At 34.4% G+C, this 18,388-nt stretch overlaps 2 protein-coding genes across 6 annotated transcripts in view; one reads left to right on the top strand and one right to left on the bottom strand.

Moving 5' to 3' along the window:
• Positions 1-129: 129 nt before the first annotated feature.
• On the bottom strand, positions 130-9,191 carry LOC144449626 (GTP-binding nuclear protein Ran). Of its 3 annotated transcripts, none has more exons than XM_078140200.1 (7): positions 8,871-8,890; positions 7,760-7,828; positions 6,162-6,246; positions 5,195-5,320; positions 2,755-2,942; positions 1,955-2,125; positions 130-1,536 (listed from the first exon to the last, which is right to left on the bottom strand). In XM_078140200.1, the coding sequence occupies exons 2-7, from the start codon at positions 7,796-7,798 to the stop codon at positions 1,492-1,494; spliced, it is 654 nt and encodes a 217-aa protein (XP_077996326.1). In that variant the 5' UTR covers positions 7,799-7,828; positions 8,871-8,890; the 3' UTR covers positions 130-1,491. The 3 variants fall into 3 exon arrangements, with proteins under 3 accessions (XP_077996326.1, XP_077996325.1, XP_077996324.1); XM_078140199.1 differs by lacking the exon at positions 8,871-8,890 and adding an exon at positions 8,735-8,753; XM_078140198.1 differs by lacking the exon at positions 8,871-8,890 and adding an exon at positions 8,948-9,191 and having other exon boundaries at positions 133-1,536.
• Positions 9,192-9,509: 318 nt separating this feature from the next.
• LOC144449172 (syntaxin-like) overlaps positions 9,510-18,388 on the top strand; it is a 99,106-nt gene continuing 90,227 nt past the window's right edge. For all 3 annotated transcript variants that reach the window (XM_078139673.1, XM_078139672.1, XM_078139671.1), the window contains exons 1-3: positions 9,510-9,678; positions 9,791-9,874; positions 10,188-10,287. In XM_078139673.1, coding sequence (XP_077995799.1) covers positions 9,649-9,678; positions 9,791-9,874; positions 10,188-10,287 — 214 coding nt within the window. In that variant the 5' untranslated portion in view covers positions 9,510-9,648. The remainder of the gene's footprint in view (positions 9,679-9,790; positions 9,875-10,187; positions 10,288-18,388) is intronic.

The following is an 18,388-nucleotide window of genomic DNA, read 5'->3' on the forward strand; positions in this document are numbered from 1 at the left end:
TGCATTGAAGACATTGTCAGGATCAACTCAGTGAAAGTTCTCTCAGCCAGACAGACCTAAATACTAAAAGGATGTACAATAAAGTGCCAATACCAAACTGTCACAGATTGTATTTTATTACATATTTTGGATAAACACAAGTCGACTGGTGGTTAAGAATGAACATCACCAAACACTCTCAGCAAAGTAAACCACATCAAATCAATTTATTATGTGAAAGTTATCACCTTTAATACCCATTTCAAGGTTCTTCATACAACTCAACAAAGGATACAATGGTATAAACCTACACATAACCAATATTTAATGGTTCATAATTTTTCAAAAACTTAGGATTATCAAATTCTATTTCTCCATTTTCTTTCTATATACTCTCGTTTCATAAACTCAAAAACTACTCTCTTGCAGTGTCAACAGAAAGTTGAAATGAGGCAAACACCCATTCATACTCCTCTCTCCCATACTTAAATAAGCAGAAAGTGTTAGTATACAAATGGTTTGAACTACTGAATGTCTCTTTACAAAATGAGACTGAAAAATGCTAGGTTCTTGTTCATTTAATTTCAAATTGACATTTACAGTTTTTTTTTTCCTCTTGGGTTTTGGCTGGATGAACCTATTTCTTATGTTTTTTTAAATCTAATTCCTACTCTCGGTTACCCAGACTCTCGCTGCTGGGGGCTCTGCCTACGAGACCTCCCCAAACGAGGGTCTGGGGAAACAAGATTCCAACTCGCCCATGCAGGAAGTAGCTCCTAGAGCAGTACATACTGGGGAATAGTTCATGTCCAATATTTTATGCTCAACAATTTAGGTACTTTTGCGAAAAGTTACCACTTTTCAAGTGAGTGATACATCTAAATTACACCAGGCCTAGTAAGCCCATTTTTTATGACGTGGAAGAAGTGTACTGTGTGACTCTTGGGCGGGGTAGTTGAAACATGGTTTCCCCAGACTCTTGTATGAGTGGTTTCGTAAAAGAGCCCCCAGTGGTGAGACTCTGGGTAACCAAGACTATCTAATCCCAAGCTATATAACCAGTTTGGAGAAAACAATAGAACACTGACTTGAAAGTCTGTCACTACTACTTTTAAACCATAAATAGAAACATGTGGTGAGGGGGCAATAGCAAACAGATCATACCAATTTTATCAAAAAAAAGAAACTGCAGACAATCATGAGCATGTTCAAAACTAATACATCAATACAGTAATATGGATCTACATTGTAACATGATTCTCGGACAATTTCAGAAGAAAACAGTACTGCATGTGTTTGCTATTTGTTCATGAATATATGCAAAATAAATGACTAAACAAGTGTGGTGGCATCTAGGAAGTATGCATGGGAAAACAGTTTGCCATACACATTACTGGTGAGGTGACTTGTTAGGTCTTCTGCTGTGCATGTCAAAAGTTTTTGGGGTGACACATCGGTAAACACATTGATAACGATGTAAATGTACTGGCAGGGTAAGTAGGCATCAATAATTTAGAGCTCATCCTCTTCATCTGGGAGGGCTGTTTCTTGTGCTTGCTGAAACCAGGACAGGAAGTAATATTGTTACAAAGTATAGTGGATTTACATACAGAAAAATATTCCTTTTCTCCACTTGTAAATTTACATTTTATACATCAAATAAGGTTACAGCATAACTCTACAAACACAGTCTTGTGGAGCTCTTCTACAACTTCATAAAATAGATTTTAAAAAAGAAAAGAAAAGAGCAGAGCACCAGAGGTGTTACATCATGAATGATTGGTTGGTCAGTGGATGGGTGGGAAAGTTGTTCTGATGAAAGTTTTAGTGAAGCCACTTTCACTGTATAATCCTTGTCAAATGGCAACAAGACATTCATCCGGCTATTGTAATTAATTTTACTTTCTGCATGTTAAAAGCTCTACATTCAGTAGGGAGACTCATCATTGGAGATTTCACTCGAGTCTCAACTTACCCTGAGATCTTCTTCATATTTTTCTGCCAATTTTGGGTCCATTTGAACATCTGGAGGGGCCAAGGCAGGCATTTCAACAAATTCCAAATTAGCATCTCCGGCTAGTTTTCTTGCCAACCACAAAAAGGGTTTCTCAAAGTTGTAGTTGCTCTTCGCACTGATATCATAATACTTAGAAAAGAAAGATGAGATTTGTTAGAATACTTATCTACAGCATATAAGTGATGTTGCTTGCAACGGTCCCCAGTTTGAAATATACACAAAATGTATGGTTCACCATGACGATGGAAAGTATATATTTACCAGACTTTATCTGATCTCTTTCATAGAACTGCATTGCAAAGATTATAGGTATTTTGGTCATGCCATTTCACTATAATTACTATGAATTATACTTTCATACTAAACAAACCAGAAATATTACATTATCAAATTACACAACCAAAGTACAAGCACATGAAATGTTACATTTTATCTTGTAGGGAAAGAAATCAACAGTTTGTGTTTGAATCTTCATTGTTTCATCCAACATTTTCATCAAGTAATTAATTAACTAATAAGCTATGTATTATAAATATCAAGGGAAATGCCTATATTGTATTTGTAGATTTCTTGAAAGCCTTTGACAGTGTCAACTGGAAGGTAATTCTCTACATCAACTTCTTAACTATGGCATTCCAGAAGAAATTGTCACAGTAATGTGCCAGATCTGGCTAGGCATGGATGGCAAAAAACTCATTTCACTACCCTCCCAAATGGAACTAATTTAACAATGTAATGTGTAGTATAGTAAAACATACCTGTAAATTCTTCTTTCTGTGGAAAGTAATTGCTTTTGCTTTCACTTTACGGTCTTTGATGTCAACCTTGTTTCCACATAAAACAATGGGGATGTTTTCACAGACACGCACTAAATCTCTATGCCAGTTAGGAACACTCTTGTATGTTACTCTTGATGTTACATCAAACATGATGATAGCACACTGACCTGTGAAAATATACACAATCAAAATATTGTCTGGACAATTTTCTGAAAACACCTTTACTTATCATTGTGATTACTGAGAACCATGGCCAAAAGACAACTTGTAAGAATATTATCTCTGCTTGTCTTGTCTTGTCTTGACTGCACAAATCACCTTTAACCCTTTCACCACCGATTCCCGCTACAGCGGGAACGCTCTAGGGCGCCCACCGATTCCCTCTACAGCGGGAACGCAAAGGTCATTCAACTACTACGACGTTCAAACCGTTTAACGGCAGCTATTGCTGCAAAACTTGCTGCCATAACTAGTTCCACACATGCGTATTAGCCTTGTTTATATAGTCTGCCATTTTGAACACATGTTAGTGGATGGTTTTCTAGCACGATTGGAAAGACGAGCGATCGTAAATTTTGTGTGCGTTTTTCGCCAGAAAGATCGAATTTCAACAACGCGGAAGTAATTAACGGCTCACGTAGCATCTCCTACGATGTCATTTTGACAACTGTCCTGAGAAATTTCCACTGAATTTTTACTCAAAAACATTGTTGAATACATCAGGTCAGTTGTGGGAACGGTATAGGCTTCAGAACTAACACGAGGGCCGAGTGATCTACCGGTGGGGAATTCACCGTTGCCGTAGTGAAAGTTGGCAAATTGCGTAACTTGTTGACCCGTAGCATTCGCTCATACTATGGCCTTGGGGCCAGTATTTAGCTCCAAAAGTAATTATTTTGGTCATATTTCTTTGTGGTAATGTTCAATAATGAATAATACTCATACAAGTTCAATTTATACTGGTCAGTGGTACAATGTGGGCGGTAGATTACACACAATCTGAAGATTTTCCGATCACATTTTTGAATGTGTTTTTTAACGGTAAAATTCAAATTTCAACATGGCCACACCGAAAATTGTCTCCCCTAACATCGTTTGCGATGTAAATAACGGCTCTGTTCATGAAAATTTTTATTTAATTTTGACTTTGATGGCATTTATGAATGAAATGAGATGGCTGTGTGAACTCAATGTACTCAATGTGACGAAAACATTACCGCGACGTGAGTTCAAATTACAGGCTGCATATTTCCGTTGGTCGGTATGTGCGTCGGCAAATAAAGCCATTTTGCCCATCCGATTTTGGCGCCGATGCTACTGACTTACGGTCATATTTTGCCGATTTCTGGCATAAATTGAGTAATAATTTTTTGTTGTTCTGCTAAATAATGAATTATATTTACAAAAACCAACTTTTCAAAAGGTATCAAGGTGACAACTTTAGATATTTTAAGACACTTTCATTGCCGGTGCGGCACCGTCTGTTGCGTCATAATCGGATTAGTGAGCCGTTAATTAATTTCGTTCAAATTTTTACGACTCAAAATGTCATTTTCTGCCAAATTTTCGCCAATTTTGACAATTTAACCAGTAAAGAGAAGTTTTGTAAGAACATAAATGTTGGTATTTTGAATTTTATTTGTAATATAAATATTTTGTTTATTTGTGATATGTCAATAAATAAACGACTTGTGTCAGTTTTATTCATATTTTATTACTTTAATTCATATTTCGGTTGTGTTTGTGGAATTTGAATGCATGTATTTGCACGTGTGATGTAGAGAATTTATTTTCCAATGAAATGATACCTCATTTTTTAAAAATGAGCAACTCTAAGTATTTTTATATCAATTTGATTACATAACACTCACTTTCACCTGGTGGTCAGTGAGGGGGGTGGTGGAGAACAAACATTCCCAGGGGGCAATTGGTGGTGAAAAGGTTAATGTGGCTAAGAGGTGTATGAAGTTCTTTAGAAATACAAGGGCCAGATGTTGGTTTTAGTTCTTTTTATACAAATGCAGTATAAAGCACCTCATTGCTTATTTAAATCTTGCCTGAAATTCTAAACTGTTGATGTTTACGCAAGAATAACCAGATCTAGTTTTATCACAATATATGTGGCTCTAAAAATGACTCACAGAATCATGAAAGTAAAGTGTATCAAACTGATACACATTTCTTTACGTGGGTTTCGATAAAATGAAACAATGAAAACAAAACCCTGCTTTGTGTATTATCTCCTTTCCTTCTATGTTTTATTCACATACCTATCTTTGACACCATACTAGCAGTATAAACTACAAACAAACAAACAAACAAGCTAAAGAAGAGGAAGGATATTGGCCTGAAATGTCAGTTATTACTAAACTCTTTACTTAGCGTATGACCAATCTATTTCTACCAAATCTTTACTTACCTTGTATATAGTAACCATCTCTTAGCCCACCAAATTTTTCCTGTCCTGCTGTGTCCCATACATTGAATTTGACTGGTCCACGATTAGTGTGGAATACAATAGGATGAACCTCAACACCAAGCGTTGCTACAAGAAAGAAAAGAGAAAGTTATCCAAGCTATCAGATTACTGGTATCTTATATTTACATTATGAATCAGCAGCCCTAATGTGACAAATTTTGAGTATTGATGATAACGCAGTATCTTGCATCATTTGTATAATTCTCTATTCCTGTGATTCCAGTATTTTAAGGCTGGTACATTGGTAAAATATATTAGCATTTCGTAAATATTTTCCTGGGTTTCCATAAGTGTTTTTGATGGGAACAGTAATTCACTGAGATTCCAACCCAAATTATGCTACAAGATATGGATACACATACAAGTTTTAACAGGTCCCAATTCGTTTTCCACATTTTTAACCTTGATTTCTTTTTTTGAGAGCGTTCACTGCACAATCTAGTTCTGATAACTGATTTAGCTTTACCCACAGGATGTAGATTATCTAGCATATGGGTTGCACAATTGGAATAACTTTATATTCCAAACATGAATTACTTTGCATGTCATATGATATTTTGAGCATAGCACTCCACATTGAAATTCACAATAAAGCTAAAGATGTATCCATTGAACAAGCATTGTTGATTCTCATCACCTTTGAACAGGATTTTTCTGACATGTACATTCTTTTAATGGTACTGTATTTGTCTTCACATTGTGACAGCCACGAGATAAGTAAATCATCTTTCTTTACAACATTATGTTAGAGAATGTATTCAATTTAACTTCTGAAGTTTGACAAAACTGTACCATGATTTTTTGACTGGAACTACAAATAGGTCATTCAAAACAACTCCATTTTTATGACACTGCGAAAGTCTTTCTCCAGCTGTAAAATACTTTGCATTTTTATTTATATACTTACCAACATATTTTTTCTCAAATTCTCCTGTAAGATGTCTTTTTACAAAAGTGGTCTTGCCTGTACCTCCATCACCAACAAGTACAAGCTAACAGAGAGAAATAAATAACATAGTAATCTAAGTAAACATTTACTTCCACAAATGTCAAAGTAACAGATCCTCTGGGAAGTGCTTTGATATAAAGGTATCCTAAAAAAGACCAACCATACTACAATGTACATTATTCCACACACCTGCTAAGCACACAACAGGGGTAATGTTATAGGGTACTGTGGGTAATCTATGCAAATGTGGGAAATTCAAACTGCAATACCACAGCATCATCAAGGAGGTCTTATTTCTACTCCTATTTTCCATTCCCCACACAGCATAAAAACAACACAAACAGAACCTAAACTTGACCATTTTGTGCCTGGTCAACTTAAGGATTCAAACCAAACATACAAGATTATCTTGTTCTACAGTACACCATGACACATTGTTAAGTTCAAAGTATATATACCTAAAGTTAGGAATATAACAAATCCTTCAATCACTACGAAAATACCTGCATTATAATTTGACATCATTTGTCAGTACAGGATTAGTATTTTTCTCAACAGAACAAAGATATTTTGGACTAACACATAGTTGCCACACTTCAGCAAAGAATGTGTGTTATGAAGTACTGAAATATAGCATTTATGCAATAATAATACATTGACAACACTTTGTTGGTGTTCTCAATTTTGCTGTGTTATAACTACTTGTATAAGTCTACCCATTTGTTACAGGATTGCAACATTTTGTCTTATTCTTGGTTCAAATTCATCACTTGCACTAACAAGATCCTTAGAGACTCTTATTTACCTTGAATGAACAGTAGAGGAAATCTTTCTTTACCTATTACACTCTAATCAATTCGAATATGAAAACAAATTACCAATGTGCATTATTAGTTGGCCTCACAAGATGTCAGTTTGACATTTTTTTCACAATCCATCAAAATAATTGCTCTACAAGCATTTTATTCAGTTTTTACTTTTAGAAATGTACATGCTTACAAGTTAGAATATTTTACCATCTATACTCAAGTAACTTTACCTTCCCAAAACACTTTGTAGAGTCAAAAAAAAAGGACTTTGTAGTTCTACGTTCTTCTAAAACATAGGACCCCCCCATGTGACTGAATGGAGATATGATTTAGAAGCAATTGGTGACCCTAATAAATTCTACAAGTGTCTACAAATTGACATGCATATGTCCCATATGATGTTACCTTTAAGTCAGGCTTGAAAGAAATCGGATATTGCATGTCTGAGAAATAAAGTATTACAGACAGACAGGGCCAATTGTAATAGCACCCCCCCCCCCCCTTTATATAATTTTTGGACAACATATTTCACATGCAAGACTTGCTCCAAACTTTATGATTATGACTACTATGTTGATAGGTTATATGCATCATGTTCAATATGGGAAAGTCTTTTAGGTATTGTACTCATCCTCAAGTCTTTGAGTTGAGATTTAGAAAAAGAATTTCCCAGTGAACATAAAATGAAAATAATATATCAAATACAAGTCAGTAGGAACTTGTGAGACATGTGTATAGTAAACTCACCTTAAATGTTGCATTTTGTTGTACCGGTTGCTGAGCCATATCTGTGATTGCAATGGGTATGAATCTGTGCTGTTAAATGAGAATGCAAAAGGTTATATTTAAGAAATATTTTCAAAGAGTAAATTGTATGGAAGTTTACTGAACTTACACAAGGTCATCCAGCAATGTACACAGTTTTCAGAAGCATATAGTGAGGTGAAGTCTGCTTGATCAGTGATCACAAACACAGTGTTCTGTTAACAAGACCCCCACAACAAATAAGTACTGTGTACTCTGTACTTATTGAAGCTTGTCAAACTTTTTGAGTATTGGGAACTAAATTCTTACCATTGCCCCAGGTGTCAACATAACATGAAACAGATATTAATTTTCTGTCACATGAAGAAAACCCATACTATTACTATGTGAGGTGAGGGAACAAGAGTCAACTAAACTCTAGTCAGAAACACTGAAGACAATGACTTCAGTTAGTCTAAAAGCTATTCACCCAACTTATAACGTTCTAATCTTGCCTAGAGGTCTGGGTCTAAAAGTTGTTATTTCTGATGATCATGGAAACGATGCAAAAAACAAAGACTTCTTGAAACATTCAGTTTCAGTCATTCGCTTTTGTATGGCTTCACGTCAGCCACATGGGAGCCAGTGCTCCTGTCATTGTGTTGGCAATAACCCCTCTGTAGTGATCACTTTGATTTCCACTGCAAGTGTTACGAGATTCATTATTTGAAGATGACAACTGCAGGTTAGCATTCGTATTCATCCTGAGGAACCATGAAATATAATGTGATGCTGATAATGTTTCGTATCGAGAAGTACATAGAATTCGACCAGAAACTTCCTGATATCATCAGGCTAAAATAACTATGTATTGTAAAACGCTGCTCTTTGAGGAAAGAAAATGTTTAGTGAGCAGCCCCGCATGAATAATGAAATGGAAGATACCGTCAATGTATCTAAATATTATATTTTTCATACATAAACGTTTACTGTAACGATGAATCAACACATTTGTAGTCTCCGTCCCGTTGCACCAGACAATGGAACAGTCAAACAGTTCTCCATACAACGAGTTCTTGAAATCACACCAAGAAATGTTCAATCACATACTTACAATACGCTTAATACCTAAAAAAGAAACGATCAACGAAGGATGGCGAAGATTTAAGAAGGATTGAACAACATGCTTACCACGTCGATTACAACATAAGATGGCGGCGCGAATATGCAAACCAGTTCGTTCTAGTATACTAGTCACCTGACACAAATTTTTGGCGGGCGGAAATATTTTGACACTTTTCTTTAATTTTGCCACGAAAACTCTGGTGCTCCGTCTTCACTTCAAAGGTACACGCAGGGTTCCGAATAATCAAAATAATGATGAAGGGACGATAATAACGTTTCTTTCCCAATGACAGTTGGCTCAACTCGAGTGAACCAATTTTGACCTTTGCGCGTACAGGTCATGAAGCAAGCACGTGACCTATCATCCTATGCTATCATATCATGTTCGAGTATCTTACGAATTAAAGTCATTATCTGTGGGATTATTTATGTGAAAATTATGTAATGTTTACCCCAGTCTTTGACATAATGTTAATGAACATGACAAAAATCTCCTTTATTTCAATTAAAGAAGACATGAGCGAGTACATGTACCTGCGGCATAATTTACGACATTTTGAAATGTCGCGCAAATGTACCTGCGCAGTGCAAAATACTGTGAGGGCGTCTGGGAAAATTGGTGTGAGAGATTGGTTTAATTTAATGGGTGTAGGGGATTTTGTGTGGAAATATCACCGCGATTTTGACGATTCCAAGTGAAAACCATTCGGACTTTAATGTATCATTAGTCTTACCGGATTGAACGTGAAGGCAAAAGAAAGTTCAAGATGAAAGACAGACTCGCAGCGCTAAAAGCGGTGAGTACTTGCACTCTCTGTATTTGGTATGTAGACGATATCGTTCCGTCGATGAACTTGTCATTCATTTCATTATGTATTTACTGATTTCTTTTCGGATTTTTTCTTGCAGGCGCAAAGTGACGACGATGACATGCCGGACGACGTTGCCGTCAATATGGACGGAGGTGGTTTTATGGACGAATTTTTCAAAGAGGTGAGAACCCGATAGTTTTCAGTAATAACAGTGTCTGGGAGTCTCTCGTTTGAGAGGACACGTTATCATACAGTTCGATTTCCCCAGTGGAAACATTTACAGGCATTGAGGGCCTCTCGCTGATTAACATAATTCTTGTGATGTTCGTTGAAAGCGTAGCAGCTGAATTGTATTCAGTTATAGTCTGCTACTGAGTTTTGATATCAAAAAGTATCCATAGTTACATGTTTCAATCATATTGACTAAACAACAATAAATTGCAATGTAAATCTAATTCTGATATAATGTTCTGTATTATTTTTAAAAAATACAGGTTGAAGAAATTCGAAACCATATAGACCATATACAAAGTAATGTTGAAGAAATGAAAAAGAAACACAGTCAAATATTATCATCACCACAGACTGATGAAAGTATGTAGTCAATTTTTTATCCCATTTTTATCTTCAGTTATTATTTGTAACCGTGATTGATGTATACTTGAATCAATGCTACAGAAAACAATGAATGTGATAATTTTTATTTGGAATGTACAATTATCATAATGTTATCAGACTATTGATAAAATTATGTTAGTTTCATTCACAATTTTGTAATTTATGTTCATTTTATTCAGACTTAGACATGATGTGATTTTTAATGAGAGAATATCAAGGGCTTTGGAAAGCATTCCTTGAGAAAGAACTGTTACTGTGTACTTTCAAATGTGCATTTCAAGATCTCAATGAAATGAGCATTTACTGTTTATATTTGAGTGAGTCATCAGCAAGGTTCTATCTTTTATCATCTGTGCTCTCCCAAGATTTGAAACAACTATTTGCATATGAATGGAACTCATTTGCATTTGAATTGAAAATTTAATTTGGAAAAATGTTAATTGAATTTGATTGATGGGTTAGATGTCAATTTTGAAAAACAGTAACCGAGAAGTCATAGTTTGACTTGTGGATCCTATTAGTACATCAGTGTATTTCTCAGTCTCATTCCACTCTCTTTGTTATATATGCAAAGTATGACATACTTTCCTGCAAAAATTAGTGAAATGCAAATTGTTTTATTTATTCTTTTTGTGTAAATTTTTGGTGAATCTCAGTTTTGATTCATGTATGAATCTTAAATCATACACTGATCCTCCTCATTATCAAAATTTATAAAACATTATTATATTGAGGAAATCATATTTTACATTAATTGATGAAATTGTAGTAGTGATATTATTAAAGGTACACAGTAAACGCAAGGGTATAATACTGATCCAATTTATTCATCAGATGTTCCAACTTAATAGACTACATGTAAATCATGTCAATTATTGTTTTTGAAATTCTCCTCATGTGTATTCAAACTAATGTCACTTTTATAGACCCAAAATGAATATCTAAGAACAAAAAGGTAAAAAGTAATGAGAATATGTTAATGATGATAATATTGCAATTATTTGGCAACAACTAATATTTCCTATTTTAAATGATTGCTGAGATGACAATGTATTGATTTTTTTTTTCATTTTGTCCGCTGTGCAACACAAAAGCAACAATACTATGTTTACTTTGTGTTGATTCAGTTTTCATATTGGTTATGTGGTAGCAGCTGTCATGCAGGTTATGCAAAATCATTCAGTTTTTATACAGACTGTAAAATTGTAGACCCCCAAATATGACCCCAGAATTAGAAGACCCCCAAATATGACCCTAGAATTAGAAGACCCCAAATATGACCCCAGAATTAGAAGACCCTAAATATGACCCCAGAATTAGAAGGCTGTTAATTAGTGACTCTCAAGATGATAAAATTGACATCATTCTTTAAAATAGGATTGAACCACTGTTTCTCACCTTTGATAGAATTTTACTTTTAAATCATCATTTTTTATGAAAAATATCAAGTTTTATGATGAAACAAATGGCTGTTTTGACATAACTATTCCATTGTCTTCAATTTAACAGCTGTATTTTTTACCAAAATTTTAAACATTTGAAAATTATTGAAATTTGTCAACAGTTCAATAGATTGTAAAAATGTATGTTTAAAAAATCAAGTATGTATTATTGTGTATTTATTAATATGTTGAATATGAAATATGATAATGCATATATTTGACTTATTAAACAAATGTTACAATCATTCTTGACAAAGTATCTTTCGGAAATTGGGTATATTTTAAAATTAGCCCTCACAAGTTGAGTTAATCCATATTTGGGTGTAGTTTATCCATATTTGGGTGTAGTTTATACATATTTGGGCGTAGTTTTTGCTGCATAGTATTAGTACTACGTATTTGCAGTATTGTACCTAGTACTGAAGCATACTAATCACCACTTGCAATTGACTGAACTCAACCTGGTATCACACTATAAGCCATAAACGATCCGATGATGTAATTTATCATACCATATATTTTGTATGTATCAAGAAATGTTCGTGAAATTCTAACCATGTTGTAACCATGCCAGAAGACAATCGTAATGTTATAGAACTTAGAAGACCTGCACCAATATTAACAATATACTGGGATGTGGTTATAAGTATATTCACTTGAGTAATATGCTGTAAACTATAGACATGTGGGGTCTATATACAAACTCAGCTTGTGACATTTGAAGTACCGGTATACTACCGAGTTGTGAAACACTTGAATAACATATAATATATTGGTATTAAAATTTATTGATTTTGTTCAATAGTTTGTGTTGAAGTTACCACTTACCGGTACATGAGATGGAAACATGGTTTGACCAAGGCTTTTAAAAATACTCTGCTACAAAATTTCTGTATCTTAAGTTCATGAACAGTTTTTGCAGGCAATGTGAACCATACAAGTCATGGGTTAGAAGACATTGGTTGTCATTTATTAAATGCAGTGTTCATAAAGGTGACGTGAAACTAAGTTCTAAGAATATGTAGCAGGAGCTGAGGGCTCGAAATTAACAGTAGTCACATGCCCACAGACTACCAATTCTTGTCATGGGGCTACCATGATTTGCTGATGGTAGCCCACTCAGGCTACCACTGATTATGTGATGAGGATGGAAGATTTATGGACATGAAACTATTTATGGACATAAAAGTATTATAATAAGACATATTTCCAATAGAGGAAATCAGTTTTCAGTTCAGGAATATGGGACTTCAGGTCGCAATCCTTAGGCTACCAAGTATTGAAATTGGTAGCCCATAGGACTACCAAAGAAAAAAGTTAATTTCCAGCCCTGTGTAGGAATGAGAAGGGCAGGTAGTTAGCTAGATGTTTATAAAACAGATTGTGATGTTATCCTGAGAATAGTGTGATATTATGCTGAGAATATTGTGTTGCTCTGTTGAGAAGAATTTCATGATTTAGATTAGAGACATATTTTATGAGTTTGAAAGTATCATGAAGCATTATGCTGCCATGGCATCCTTTGTTGGTTTTGACTAAGGTTGTACAAGGAACTACAGTATTCTAAAATATGAGATTAGGGAAGATGACGCTATTCTAAAATAAAATATGAGTTTAGAGAGAAGTCTTCAAGATGAGTGAAAACAAAGATTTGAAATAAACAAAAACAAAAACAAATAGACATAATGAAACGTACATAGCATAGGTAGCATAAATCCATTAATAGAATCATGATATATTAGTAATTAAATAAATATAAACCCTGAAAAGAGAGATCTCGGGATTTGAATATTCCATAATTTTCATTAAGTCTGAGAGATCTGAGAAATTATATTTAGAGTAGATGAAATGTTTATGCAACTCACTATTACCATGTAGGAGCTGTGAGTGTACATAATTACCTGGGTTATATTGTTTCATTCTATATTGATAGAAATTATATAAATATGAATATTGTGCTAGTGGAGTGTTAAAACTTAATAATAATATGATACAGGGTGTTTGAAGCTAGGAGCAATATATGAATACTATTTTTGAAGTCAGTACTTTGAATGCTCTGAAAAATATCATTCCATGGTAAGAAAAAAAGAAATAAACACTTTCTCAATCATTGCACTTTTAGGTCAAAATGTAATAGTTGTTGCCATAGAAATCTACTATTTAGGAAGAAGATTGGTGATGTCCTGGTTGTTTATTTACTCTTTTTTTTTCATTTTCTGCCAATTCAAAAAGTCAGAGTTAGTGAGGTTAGGCCTAACCAAAATGAATTGTGTGGTTCCTATTACGCTCAATTTTAGAATAGGTGGGGTAGGTAGATTTTTTATTTTTATTTTTTTTATATACATGTATATATTTTTTTCATATATGAGTGTCTAGTTCAGGTAGTTATGTTTTCTGTTGTTTTCCATATGGTCTATTGTGTTATTGGTTTCTTCTCATCAGATGTACAGCCATTACAGATTGGAAGAACAGTTTTATATTGTCTTTTATGATGAGTTTCCACATCCACTGTTTCTTGCCAGACCTCACAATTTTCATGATTTTATTATTTTTTTCTCGAATACGTAAAAAATGTTTATGGTCGACGTGAAAAACTAGGTGGGGGTGGATAACCAGAACCAAACAATTTTTTGTTAAGCCTTAGAGGAAGGACATTGATACAAATTGATTTAGTCTCAGAATAATATGAATTTATAAATCACATCAAACCAAATGTCCTCAGAGCAACATTCACTTTTTAAGTTCAGCTGAGGACAGGTAAGAAAGGTTTCAATGCTTATATCAATTCAATCTGTAGTACTTATAACCAGGTAAACTAAGTATCATTCAACTGGGAATCTATGTGATGTCAATTTATTTTCTTCCCCAAAAGAAAGTACAGAAAAAAAATGAACTGCTCTTGTAGATCAGTTGAGACCAATTAGAAGGATTTGAAAGAAAACCAATTTAAATTCATATGTACTGAGTGTGACTAAAGATTTGCTTCAGACAAATAAATCACATTTGTTGTAACACGCTGTAAATCTCTTTGGAAAGCGGCTAGATTATATTCTATGTATGATTATTTGAAAAAGAAATCAAATGTATGGACAGCATACATCTGTCTTATCATAAACTATACCAAATGCTGTCTGTAATGAAAAATAAACAGTTTATGTGACATGTCAGAATATGTAAATTGTACGATGCCCTTTCCTGGCCCCCTTTGTTAGTTTACCTTCTCTAGTGATGGTATTTTCATATCTGATATATTTTCATTGTTTTACGGTGAAATCATTCAGCACTTTATTGAAAAAGTCAGCTTATTGTTCTGGCAACCAAGCCATTTTTGAAGTCGCTTATTTTCTAAAGTTTTGACTAAAATTTATACATGTACCAGTTTTGCTACAAGTTCCTTGAAAATATTAAAATAAAACACCACATTTGTGATTTCTTGACAAAGAAAATCCTTGTCAATTATGTTTTGATGATGTTATGAACAATTGCAGGTTCATCATCATGGAAATAATTAGCATATTATGAATAGTCATTAAAAGCAATAGTTTGTAGAATATTTACTCCACATTATTCAAATTTAATGACTTGCCTTGCTTAGCTACTTCCAATGGTGCGATGTACTCAGTGAGTTTAGAACTACTATTGAGAAAGGTTTAAATTATCACAATTTTGTAAAAAGGGGAGTCTTTACTAATTCTGATTTCAAGGCTACTACTGACGTCACATTTGCACTAGAGATGAATTGAATATATGTTGTTACAGATGAATAGAAAACTGTCATTTGTTTTGTGTAATCTCAAAATTTGAAAATACATTTGTTAAAGTAGATTATCTATGGTGATAGATTTATACATTGGAATGTCACATATAGAAGTACATCTCCCGAAGCAGTCTTGTATTACTTGCATTTAATCTTTATCACTAATCCATTAATCCATCTCACTTATCACTGATTTTTGCACGTTTTCAGTAATGTTGTGTGTGTCGATCAATGTCATAGTTGTTGCTATTAACCAATCATGATCAGGCAAAGAGGTCAGTTTACTTTTAATAGTGGATCAAAAAAAAACCTATGAATGTTGAAATGGACTCTACATCAAGTCACAGACTCTTTAAATTTGTCAATTTGTAGTGTTTTTTTCTTGTGTGGAGCAACTTTTTGTTGTTCTGTGTGCCAAATTAATATGTGTGTGTGTGTGTGTGTGTGTGTGTGTGTGTGTGTGTTTGCATGTGTGTGTGTGTGTGTGTGTGTGTGTGTGTGTGTGTGTGTGTGTGTGTGTGTGTGTGTGTGTGTGTGTGTGTGTGTGTCATATATTTCCATACCATGTACTCTTTTGGTGGGGAATCTTGTTACAATACCAGGGGAACTAACTCAGGTTTTTTCCCTACTTTATAATACCACCCTCGATAAAAACACTGTTGAAAGTATCAGGGTGTAATGATTTCAGTCATCTATCCATACACAAAAACTGTAAATGTCTCCTATTGACCAAATTTCGCCGATAATGCAATATTACATAAATTGTCAGCTAGACTGTCATATAATTATTTGCCCATTTCACAATGAATCATTTCTGACTATTGATCTATTGTACTGTGTTATGTTATGTTATAAAGTTACAATTGCATTATTCCAATAGTACACCATATTAAGAACATGATCACATCTCCAGTGATAGCCTGAGACCTACACTTGATTTAGTAGTTTTTGATGAATGTAGATCATAACCAGTGTTCCAGTCCATGTGTACATACATGGTTTACTAGCTATATTACTCAAATTCTACGGAATCTGAAAAACATTAAACTTTTTTCACTTTCAATTTTTGTGCTTGCATTTTTTAAGGGCAGTCACAACTGAAGTTATTTGTTTTGCTGTCATGCTTGAAGTCAGCCCTCAAGGGAGAGCTATGCTAAATGGAACTGTTTTAAGAAATTAGTCGATATTTCATTCCTCATTACCGACTACATAAATCTCTTTATTTCTAAGATGAAGTTCCATTAGCGTGGCATGGTACTGATTAATTTAGTCAAACTACCCACAAGTCACACATGAATGACACTGTAATTGTATGCAAGTTTGTTTTTAGCATTCAATATCAATTCATTGCATTGTGAATTTGCAGACAACTTTCAGATTAGATACACTCTTACCAAATTCAAGCCTGTCAGTTTGCCCTTTGTATGAATGGAACATTCCAGGTCAAAGGTCAAGAGGTGGTCCCTCCCAAGCCTGTCAGTAGTCCCTTTGTGTTTGTGAATGGAACTTTCCAGGTGATAGAGGTCAAATGATGGGCTTCACCAGATGTATATAGGTTGGTTGCAACACAAATAGCATGTCAGAATGTACAGATGGTATAAAGTTAGGGTCAAAGGTCATATCCAGCTCATCAACTCTTAGAGGAATCAGGATCAGTGAAATGGAACAGTGGATCGTCAGTTTTGGCAATGTTTGTTCATGAAATGATGACTTCTGTTTCACTACCTATATTGAAATATAGTGATGCAACCCTGTTAACATATATGGATATGTTGTATTCTATGAATTTGGCAGTGTATTACCCAATTCACATTGTCATACATGGTTTGAAAGTATATATTGTTGTATATCCAGCTATCAGCAAATGGAGGTAGCGCCACACCACTCACAAATCCAAAATAAAAAGTTGGTATTAAAAAGCTGTTCAGAATGTTTACATGACTCAAGATTTGACATTCAACCCTACCTGCTTGGTTTTATAAAACTTTTAATGTACTTACATGTCAACTAAACATACAATATTATCTTGAGTAGCTGATATTGATTTTGTTGGATAAAAAAAGGTACACTGAGACTGTAAGATACATTGTGTTGTGAGTGGTAGCTGATAGCATGGCACAGATGTCATATCAACTGAAAAAAAGGTGGAAAAAGGATAAGTTTAGGAAATGCTGACTTCATGTATGTATATGTTTTATTAGGTCCTTGGAGTGGGGTGAGGGGTGAGAGGGGGGTCTTTATTTTATCACATGTAATAACATTTAGCTTAAAGGAATAAACAATGATAACATCTATTGCCCTAGTGATTATGATATTTAACTACTGTAATATTCATGATAAAAATATGTGGGGTCATGACATCATCATAAAACAGGCTACTGTGGGTTGTGGCCAATCTGATTAAAATCCGATGTGGTGAAAGCGGCTAAATGTCCTTATTTACCTCTATTCATTGTATTGTGACGTTTGTTTTTGTTTGGAGTGATCGCCGCCTTCCCACTCGATCACTCCAAACAAAAACAAACGTCACAATACGATGAATAGAGGTAAATAAGGACATTTAGCCGCTTTCACCACATCGGATTTTAATCAGATTGGGTTGTGGCACTATCTAAGATGAATGTGTTCAGACTTGCAAAAATAAGTAATGATTGTTTAACAATTAAAGTGACAAGCTGGGAATCTGTATAGTTCTTGGTATAACCCTTACCACTGGCATTTGTTTCACAATGGCTAAAGTCTTGATTGATTATGCCTCAGTCAATCCAGCTGTATAATTAGGGACCTGGTAGGATAGAGGTTGTAATGTGAATGCTTTAATCCTATGTGTACCCTAGTCAACCCAGCTGTATAATTGGGGACCTGGTAGGATAGAGGT

This window comes from Glandiceps talaboti, chromosome 18 (genome assembly GCF_964340395.1).
Source record: "Glandiceps talaboti chromosome 18, keGlaTala1.1, whole genome shotgun sequence".
Classification (NCBI taxonomy): Eukaryota; Metazoa; Hemichordata; class Enteropneusta; family Spengelidae; genus Glandiceps; species Glandiceps talaboti.